General features: G+C 45.0%; 2 protein-coding genes across 3 annotated transcripts; one reads left to right on the top strand and one right to left on the bottom strand.

The window, feature by feature from the left end:
- Positions 1–6352, bottom strand: hacd3 (3-hydroxyacyl-CoA dehydratase 3). 2 transcript variants are annotated; one of them, XM_061282531.1, is made up of 11 exons: positions 6131–6352; positions 2405–2447; positions 2233–2306; positions 1995–2159; positions 1775–1817; positions 1598–1708; positions 1404–1531; positions 1228–1340; positions 494–600; positions 291–422; positions 1–203 (listed from the first exon to the last, which is right to left on the bottom strand). In XM_061282531.1, exons 1-11 carry the CDS (start codon positions 6209–6211, stop codon positions 130–132), a joined length of 1071 nt encoding a protein of 356 aa, XP_061138515.1. In that variant the 5' UTR covers positions 6212–6352; the 3' UTR covers positions 1–129. The 2 variants fall into 2 exon arrangements, with proteins under 2 accessions (XP_061138515.1, XP_061138514.1); XM_061282530.1 differs by having other exon boundaries at positions 1775–1820; positions 6131–6350.
- A 68-nt stretch (positions 6353–6420) lies between these two features.
- On the top strand, positions 6421–8921 carry ppcdc (phosphopantothenoylcysteine decarboxylase). The gene is made up of 5 exons (XM_061282534.1): positions 6421–6685; positions 6886–6981; positions 7161–7289; positions 7357–7525; positions 8284–8921. The coding sequence occupies exons 1-5, from the start codon at positions 6542–6544 to the stop codon at positions 8370–8372; spliced, it is 627 nt and encodes a 208-aa protein (XP_061138518.1). The 5' UTR covers positions 6421–6541; the 3' UTR covers positions 8373–8921.
- Positions 8922–9911: the final 990 nt, after the last annotated feature.

Raw genomic sequence — 9911 nt, 5'->3', positions numbered from 1 at the left:
TTGTAGTAAAAATTATATTTGGACCCACAAGGGAAGCGGACAAAGCGGATTTAGTAAACAACAAAAGGTGCCTGTAAAACGAGAGCACCTCGAGGAAATGTTGAGGAGAAAGGATGGCGGAACGATGCATTAATGAGCCTTCTTCTTGGTGCGGAAGCGCCTCTGCCTTTGCTTGTAGAGATGACGGAAGTTCACGAAAAGTCCTGAAAGAAAGGGACGAATAGAAAAAGGACTCACTTGCCATCGCTCGCTCTTTGAAGCCGCATTTGTTTCGAAGCGCGCACACTCACCTAGAAACATGAGCACGAGGTACGCGCGCAGAAAGTAGGCGAACCTCAGGGATGTGCCGATGGCTTTTGGCAGCGGAATGCTGAACAGGTCGCTTTTGTCAAAGATGGGAACGGACTGTACGATAGCCACGGCTGTTTGGGATTGACACTCGTGTTTGGATTTGGACTTTGATCGACTTTGGCGGCGGCGAACGCAAACGTACCCTCGGCCAGAGCGCCTAACGGGTAAAGGGGCATCCAGAGGGAGTAGCGCAACCACGTCAGGATTTTCCACTCGGTGTTGAAGCAGACCAGCATGTAGAATGGATACCTGAAGCATTTAGCATTTATCCTGACATTACTTATACAGCAGTTTGAGCTTGACTGAGATATATTATTCTGAAATGACATTCCTCGTTTAATATTTTTAACGCTGGTGCATGGAAATCAAATAGCAAAAAAAAAAATATGACCATAAATTAGACGTTACACACCATCTGACTTAATTCAACATACCGTATTTTTCGCCCTATAAGGCGCACCTAAAAACCTAAAATTTTCTCTTATAGTCCGGTGCGCCTTATATATGGACCAAATTCCTAAATTCAAACTGGCCCGAAGTATTGTGTCATGAAATCAATCATAAGTGGCCCGCTGAAGACTATGAATCATGACTCAAAAAGACTATGGATCATTATTTTATGATTATAAAGTACTTTGTTGCGTCTGAAGTTGAAATAAAAAAGATAAAATGGAGAATGATTTGATTTGGATTAAAAATCTGACATGATGCAATAATGGTGCGCCTTATAGTCCGGTGCGCCTTATATAAGGATAAAGTTTTAAAATGGGCCATTCATTGAAGGTGCGCCTTATAGTCCGGTGCGCCTTATAGGCCGGAAAATACGGTACATCGGAAAAAATAATCAGCAAAAAGGATCGAAACAAAATAGCCTACCTGAATATTTCAATGGCACTCCACAGGTAGAAAACAAAGAATACCGCCGGCTTATTCTGCATTTCTTCCAAGCAACCAAATATGATAAAGAGGACAAAATTCCTTCCCAAAACCTATTAAGACAGCAACAATTACATTTGATGGTGACCGAAAGAATTGCACGTTGTCAGACAGACCTGTATAAGAGTCGGGATCACACCCGTTCTGACCAGCCCGAAAGCGGCGTTGAGGACCTCGACGGCCGCCAAAATCTGGCAGAAGAACATGACTCCAGATATGGTGTGAAACGTGTCGTAGACGGAATCTGAAATATGACACGTGGGGTGTTAGCGAGGGGGGGGGGGAAGCACTCACGCACGTGCTCGCTCACCTTGACCAAATTTAAGGAGGCGAATGGTCATGTTGACAAAGATCCAGGAAAAGCCGAGAAACTGCACCAAGTTGTAGGTGAACAAAAATCCCGTTTTCAGACTGATGAAGCCTGAAACGCAAACAGCAGCAGAAACTTCAGCCACTAGCAGATGGAGAAACGTCTCTCCGCACTTGCCTTTTTCGTTGTGCCGTGAAGCTTTCCACTTGTTTCTTCTCTCCTCCTTTGCAAAGAACAAGGCAATTTACTCACGACAAATCATTCTTTTTTTTTTTTTCGTCTTCACAAACTATAGTTGTCAAACCCAAGGCCCGGGGGCCAAATACGGCCCGTCAAATTAATTTTTAAAAAATAGATTGAAAGGTTTTAGCTCAAACAATTCCGGATCATTGCTGACCTTCTCCCTGATTTCCCTCTCGGCGTCCGACTCGTCAAGCCAGCGGTCGAAGTCGGGAGCCAAGAAAAGTGGCTTGCGTTCCCGCTTGGTCAACCTTTCCCACCAGCCTCGCTGGTTTTTCCTCACAGTGATGTTCACCTGCCGTTGAGTGGACTTGAAAGCGACCTGCAAACATGCCCCAAAGTCGTTTTAGGAGGAGACAATGAAGGGCATGAGGAAGTAAGAGCACTGCACATACCTGTGATTTTACAGGTAAAAGAAACTCCATGCTGAATTCGTACAGGTTTTGACCCCTCGCACCGTGGCCAAGAGCTGCATACGCAAAATAGGAAGTTTTAAATATTCCTCCCCCCCAAAAACATTGTGACCCGACTCACATCTGAAGCATGCACACACAAAAAAAACATCACCTTGAAAGTGAAGGATGTTTTCATGCACATGGGCCTCAATATTCTGCAAGGGGAAAACAAGTTTAGGCCCATTCATTACTAGTATTGTAACTCGTCATCTCCTGCTTTGATTAATTAAAAAAAAGAATAAGTAAATAACGTGTAGCGAAGGATTCGGTGAACGATTCTTTTGAACAAACTTTTTGAGTGAACCGATTCCAAAGATTCAGCTCACTTTAAACTGGAATGCACATCACTAGTACAAAAGAATGCAGGCTGCCAGGTCGAAATAGTCGACTGGTTAGTGACATGGGCTCTAACTTGGTAAGACTGTGGTTCGATCCCAGATGTACCTAAATCTGCTTTTAAACTTGGAACCTCGCTTTGTAAGCATTTTTTACGTTTAGCTCCTGCAGAACGTGAAAATGAACAAAATCTTTTCACGCAAGTGTGTTTAACAAGGGTAACTTGGTAAACATATTGGAACGCGACCCCGAGGACGAGAGCTTGACACCTGTGACCTTTGACCATGATATTTCCCTAATAAAGTGGCCTGTTATTAGGTACACTTGAAAATGGCGGTGTACCTAATGGAGTGTCCGTGGGATTCCCTCGTTAAGCGCACCTGCGTGAAAAGTTTTAGCTCCTGCGGAACGTGAAAATGGCTAAAACTTTTCACGCAGGTGCTTTTAACGAGGGTCACTTGGAAAACATATTGGAACGCGACCCCGAGGACTAGAGCTTGACGCCTGTGACCTTTGACCATGATATTTCCCTAATAAAGTGGCCTGTTATTAGGTACACTTGAAAATGGCGGTGTACCTAATGGCGTGTCCGTGGGATTCCCTCGTTAAGCGCACCTGCGTGAAAAGTTTTAGCTCCTGCGGAACGTGAAAATGGCTAAAACTTTTCACGCAGGTGCGTTTAACGAGGGTCACTTGGAAAACATGTTGGAACGCGGCCCCGAGGACGAGAGCTTGACACCTGTGACCTTTGACCATGATATTTCCCTAATAAAGTGGTCTGTTATTAGGTACACTTGAAAATGGCGGTGTACCTAATGGAGTGTCCATCTGATTCCCTCGTTAAGCGCACCTGCGGGAAAAGTTTTAGCTCCTGCGGAACATGAAAGTGGCTAAAACTTTTCACGCAGGTGTGTTTAACGAGGGTCACTTGGAAAACATGTTGGAACGCGGCCCCGAGGACGAGAGCTTGACGCCTGTGACCTTTGACCATGATATTTCCCTAATAAAGTGGTCTGTTATTAGGTACACTTGAAAATGGCGGTGTACCTAATGGCGTGTCCGTGGGATTCCCTCGTTAAGCGCACCTGCGTGAAAAGTTTTAGCTCCTGCGGAACGTGAAAATGGCTAAAACTTTTCACGCAGGTGTGTTTAACGAGGGTCACTTGGAAAACATGTTGGAACGCGGCCCCGAGGACGAGAGCTTGACGCCTGTGACCTTTGACCATGATATTTCCCTAATAAACTGGTCTGTTATTAGGTACACTTGAAAATGGCGGTGTACCTAATGGAGTGTCCGTGGGATTCCCTCGTTAAGCGCACCTGCGTGAAAAGTTTTAGCTCCTGCGGAACGTGAAAATGGCTAAAACTTTTCACGCAGGTGCGTTTAACGAGGGTCACTTGGAAAACGTATTGGAACGCGACCCCGAGGACGAGAGCTTGACACCTGTGACCTTTGACCATGATATTTCCCTAATAAAGTGGTCTGTTATTAGGTACACTTGAAAATGGCGGTGTACCTAATGGCGTGTCCGTGGGATTCCCTCGTTAAGCGCACCTGCGTGAAAAGTTTTAGCTCCTGCGGAACGTGAAAATGGCTAAAACTTTTCACGCAGGTGTGTTTAACGAGGGTCACTTGGAAAACATATTGGAACGCGGCCCCGAGGACGAGAGCTTGACACCTGTGACCTTTGACCATGATATTTCCCTAATAAAGTGGTCTGTTATTAGGTACACTTGAAAATGGAGGTGTACCTAATGGCGTGTCCGTGGGATTCCCTCGTTAAGCGCACCTGCGTGAAAAGTTTTAGCTCCTGCGGAACGTGAAAATGGCTAAAACTTTTCACGCAGGTGCGTTTAACGAGGGTCACTTGGAAAACGTATTGGAACGCGGCCTCGAGGACTAGAGCTTGACACCTGTGACCTTTGACCATGATATTTCCCTAATAAAGTGGCCTGTTATTAGGTACACTTGAAAATGGCGGTGTACCTAATGGCGTGTCCGTGGGATTCCCTCGTTAAGCGCACCTGCGTGAAAAGTTTTAGCTCCTGCGGAACGTGAAAATGGCTAAAACTTTTCACGCAGGTGCGCTTAACGAGGGAATCCCATGGACACGCCATTAGGTACACCGCCATTTTCAAGTGTACCTAACAACAGGCCACTTTATTATCTTGGAAAACATGTTGGAATGCGGCCCCGAAGACTAGAGCTTGATACCTGTGACCTTTGACCACGTCACAGATCAAACCAATCAGAAAGTTGGGTTGAGAGCAGGTGTGGCACTTTTCACTTTCCGTTCAGCTTTGACCATGATTTTTCCCTCATAAAGTGGCCTGAGATAGGTCCACCTGAAAATGGCGGTGTACCTAATGGAGTGTCCGAATGATGTCACAGATCAAACAGCCAATCAGAAAGTGGGGGTGAGGGCGGGTGTGGCACTTATCACTTTCTGAATTTTTCCATGATAAAATGTTATTTGGTCCCATTGAGATTTGTACTCAGGTCGCTGGGGTGAGAGTCCAGTGTACTGACCACTTCACTATGGAACCATTGCTGATGTTACATGGAACTCAAAGTCATCAGCATTAACTCTCCTACACTCCTGCCATGGTTTGATTTTATTCCATTAGTATGGTGAAGAATTGAACTGCAAACGCATCCAAAATGAAATACAACGTCACGAGTGTAGCAGAGGTTAGGCTTGGGTTGCAAATTTTTCCATGATAAAAGATTTATATGACCCCACTGGGTTTTGAACTCCAGTCACTGTGGTGAGAGCCCAGAAGACTAACCTCTACACTATAGAACCCTGACTGGTTTGACAAGGAAGACACGTACACTATATGGTTTAATGGAGCAGCTCAAGCAAGTTAGACCAGAGACTTGTTGAACTCAAAGTCATCAGTATTAACTCTGCTACACTCGTGACATGGTTTTTCATTTTCGATGCGTTTGCAGTTCAATTCTTCACCATACTGATGGAATGGAATTGAGAGGTCATTTGAATTCTACGCTCCTCGCGTCTGCATTATCATCTTTAATGTCTGCAGGCGCAAAGCATTAAATGTCGGTAATGACGTTGTAAATGTATATTTTTTTTGCAGTTTTGACCTTTTTGTTAACATGCACATCACATTTGATGTCATTGATTCCTGAATACTATAAATACTGTGTAAAAAAAAAAAGTCCATGCACACACTCTGTTCGAACTTGCTTATCCAAACATCACATGACAGCTGAGCTGAGCTCCCATCAGGCAATGATTTTTTTTTTCAGTGTTTGCTATTTTTTGCAGCCAGTCGTAAATCCAAACGAGACGTTTTGTTCAGCGTTTTTATTGAGAATTTGAACAGTTTTGGAGTCAGGGAAATTCCAAGTCGCTCTGACGAATCTGCAGTCGCGAAACACAAAACTGCGAAACTCGCCTTACGATAAGTCGTAACTCGAGACGGGGCGCTAGATAACATGGGAGCAACTTGACATGGAACACAGGTACAAGCTCACCTGAGCGTCAGCCAGTTCCACGCGGAGGTAGATTTCTTCGTGGCGTTGAGCCCAGTAAACAAGAGGTGTCAATGCCATCATTTTTTAGTATCAATCAATGATTTATTTATTTTAAATCAAACAAAACATTAGACGGCGTCTCCGTCTCTCATGCTAGCCGTAGAGCGAGCAGCCAGAACATTCCACAAACGGGCGCGATCTCGCGCTGTCATCGAAGCGACCAACGAGAGCGTGACGGAGTGACGTTGCATTGTTCTCCACTGTGATTGGCTGGCTCGTTATCCTCTAGTCCGATTGGCCACTGGGGTTTATTTGCGGAAGTAGAAACGGTGGAAAAGAATCAACCCTAACAATCGTTTGGAAAAGCCAAAACAGGGATAGGAAGAATTTGTCCTGCGGTAATATGTCAAAATGCAGACGGATCAAGATGATTCTGGTCCTCCGAGCGACTTGGTGAAAACTTCCGGGGCTTTTTGTGTGCTCGTGGGAGTGACTGGGAGCGTAGCTGCTCTCAAACTTCCTGTTTTGGTCGCTGAGCTTCTCCAGCTCCCTGGGGTGAGCTTTTAAGTTGGAAAGAAAGGAAAGGTCTTTAGTTCTTCAGTTCAGGGCTAATCGGGTCTAATAAGCATCAACCAAAGTCATACGTGAAAGAAAACGACCTACACACATCAATTAAAGTCCCCTGTTTGCTTTACTGGCTCTTGTGTTTTCTATTGAGAACAAAGTCAATATCGGAGTTTTCTTTTCTTTTTTAGGTGGACGTAAGAGTGGTCACAACTGAGCATGCCCAGCACTTTTATAACCCCGAAGAGGTGTCAGTAAAGATTTACGATGACAAAGATGAATGGGAGGTAGGTTTTGTTGTTGTACGCAATCCTGGAATCGGAACCTTTTGTTTCTATCTGTGCTTGTGTGGGTTCCTCACCAAGTACCTCAGCTCCCTCCCACACCTGAACAGGAGGGGGCGCAATTTTTATATCCACTGTAGGTTAACTGGTGTATATAAACCCAATTGTGTTTTTTTTCCCAGATGTGGAGTCAGAGATCTGACCCAGTGCTTCACATTGAGCTCAGACGCTGGGCAGACCTTCTCGTCATCGCCCCCTTAGATGCAAACACGCTGGGGAAGATCGCGAGTGGCATTTGTGACAACCTCCTGGTGAGAACACTAAATGTTGGGAATCTTTATGCTTCATTTGATATGACTCTGCGTTTATCACTGGCAGACGTGCGTGGTGAGAGCCTGGGATAGCGGTCGCCCGCTCCTCTTCTGCCCTGCGATGAACACCGCCATGTGGCAGCATCCCATCACAGCCCAGCAAGTAGACAGGCTGAAAGAATTTGGCTATGTGGAAATCCCTTGCATTGCAAAGAAGCTGGTGTGTGGAGACAAAGGTGTGTGTGTGTAGGGACAGGTGAAGGGTTCAAATGCAGGGTTGGATGGAAAGTGGCAGGTGACATCTTGAGAAATGTGTCACTTGACACTTGGGGTCAAAAGGTGGTGTATTTCTGGATGCATTTGCCGCTGACGTTTGGGGGTCAGATTAAGTTGAAGCAATCAGCTGAAGAAAAACAAGCATTTTATGACGTCACCTGTGTCCAGAATGAAAATTGATGAAGCGTCCACGTCCGCCTAAAGGAAGAAAAAAAGCAGATTAAGCAAGCAGGCCGCCCTGAAAGAGAAGTCTGACCGTTCTTACGACCCCCACCTGTTTTGGATTGGAGGGTAGACGCAGTTGTTTTTTTTGGTGAGAAAGAATCAGCGAGCCTCTATTCATTGTATTTGGAATAAAATGAAAACACATTTCAAATGGGTGCTCCTAAATTTTTAATTAGGGGGGGGGCCGCTGCGATCTTAGTGCGACAAAACATTAGGCTGGAACCCTGTTTGAGAATAAATACTACTAAATACTTGACGACCACAACAGTCGAGTTGCAATTAATTCTTGAGAACAAGATGACCCGGATAAATTTGAAGTATTCACAGGCATTCAGGAATATTCACGACTTCAAACAATCTTCCAAAAATGACCAAATGCAAAGAGACGCAAATGTGCTCACGGCTGACAGGCAAAGTTCAATCGTAAAAAGAGGAATAACGACGAGAGCACGTCGTGTCTCGGTGTTCTTTATAATTGTCAAATTTATTGCAGGCAAAGGCGCCATGGCGGAGGTGTCGACTATCATCAGCGTTCTCAAGCGGTACATTCAGCCGACCAGTGAGCCGTCTCCCCAAACATGAGCAGTGGGCGACACTTTTATCTTGGACTGACCTTGTGTCATCTCACCCAAAAATGTGGGACACGCGCTAACCAAGCCAAAATTCTTTGCTACACAAAGGTGGTCTGCGGCTGCTATCTATCAGTCCGGCCGTAACTCACCTCCCTAAACAAGCTCAACGGGAAGGGAGCACAGCGTGTACCGAGGGTTTGCAGGCCCACCGGGTCAAACGGATCACAATGTGTACAACGAGTTCAATAATAAAACTTTGGCGGAGATGCTGCCTGTCACGCAAGCCTGAAGTGTCTCTCGGAACGGATACGTAGTTGGGCTTCCACACCAACATTCGGGCTCGATGCTAGAACTCATCGAACCTGCTCGGGCAAGCGGCGAAACGGTGATCCCGTGCCCCGAGAAAAGTTCAAATCGTTCTTACGAGGGAAGGGCGTCGCACTGCTGGCGACAATTGCTCAACCGGTTTGGCTGCCCAACAGCTTTGTCATGAATCTTGTTCATTTAAAAAATGCCTTGGTATATAAATAAACATGAAAATAAACATTTTCCAACTTTTGTTTTTCTTAACGGACTTGACCCACGCAACTTATAGGTTGATGTTTTCCATCGGTAGGTCACGTTAGGTGATGCAACACTTGGATCCCTCACGATAACTGTTGGAAAAATATATATGTTATCATGCGTTCTCTTTTTCTTTCTTTATTACCATATTACGATAGATAGTTTACCGTTATATTAGTACGAATATATGCTTGTTGTTCTGCTTTGCTGTTCTTATGTTCACCACAGAAAAGGTGTGAGGTTATATCTTGGTCGGCGGGATGCAGCTGCAGAGAACACAATGTCCTGCAACAGCATTGTGTCTATCAATCATCTTTCTTGGTCAAGCGGCTGTCACCGCACCTCACACTCTCAAGCGATGGAGCAATAGGAGCGCCCCTGGTTTCCTGCTGATGTGGTTGCTTGAACTTGCTGAACTCTGTGTGCTTCTTCCTATATCGCCATATAAGTATATCATCTGCCGTTTTTTTACGTTTACCAAAGCAGAAGCCTTTGCGCTTCCCCTTTCCCTTAGCGGTTTCTGCTAGACGTGTGGGTAGGGCGAAGCCCAAATAAAAAGAGCAAGGATGCAGACAGACTTTAGTGTCGTTCGGGCATTGTAACCTGTCTGCACTGCACTCCTTGCGCAAGCTGCGACTCAATATTCCGCCTCACTTGTGGTTTGTCTGCTGATGCTTTTCTCTTAACATTTATACAGTCGGTGAATAAAAACCTGACAATAACTAAGCCAATCTATCTTCTGAGTAATTAAAATGTTTGCTGGGGTTTGTTTGTGGAAGCAAAAACATGCTGATTAAGAGAAAATTGCTCACACTGCCATTAAATGACTCAAATAAATGTGGTAGAAAAACATATTACTTTTCAATTAAAAAAAAACAAAAGTATAATGGGCCTGGATGGAAATGATGGTGCTTGAAAAAGATAATGCCAGGAAATCATTTGACTTATAACTCCACCCAGGCGTGTCCACTAATTAGCAATTATC

Source organism: Syngnathus typhle, linkage group LG7, assembly GCF_033458585.1.
Source record: "Syngnathus typhle isolate RoL2023-S1 ecotype Sweden linkage group LG7, RoL_Styp_1.0, whole genome shotgun sequence".
Lineage (NCBI taxonomy): Eukaryota > Metazoa > Chordata > Actinopteri > Syngnathiformes > Syngnathidae > Syngnathus > Syngnathus typhle.
Note: the sequence above shows the minus strand (reverse complement) of the source record. Positions and strands in the feature narration are given on the sequence as shown.

Bases quoted from the DNA above. Each gene is read 5' to 3' on its own strand.
- hacd3 (XM_061282530.1), bottom strand. From the start codon at position 6,211: ATGATGGCATTGACACCTCTTGTTTACTGGGCTCAACGCCACGAAGAA. The intron at 2,448-6,130 runs GTGAGCTTGTAC...TTCCCCTTGCAG, and splicing joins TGGAACTGGCTGACGCTCAG to AATATTGAGGCCCATGTGCA. The intron at 1,821-1,994 runs GTCAGCAATGAT...TTCTTTGCAAAG, and splicing joins AGAGGGAAATCAGGGAGAAG to GAGGAGAGAAGAAACAAGTG.
- ppcdc (XM_061282534.1), top strand. From the start codon at position 6,542: ATGCAGACGGATCAAGATGATTCTGGTCCTCCGAGCGACTTGGTGAAA. The intron at 6,982-7,160 runs GTAGGTTTTGTT...TTTTTTTCCCAG, and splicing joins ATGACAAAGATGAATGGGAG to ATGTGGAGTCAGAGATCTGA. The intron at 7,290-7,356 runs GTGAGAACACTA...TATCACTGGCAG, and splicing joins GCATTTGTGACAACCTCCTG to ACGTGCGTGGTGAGAGCCTG.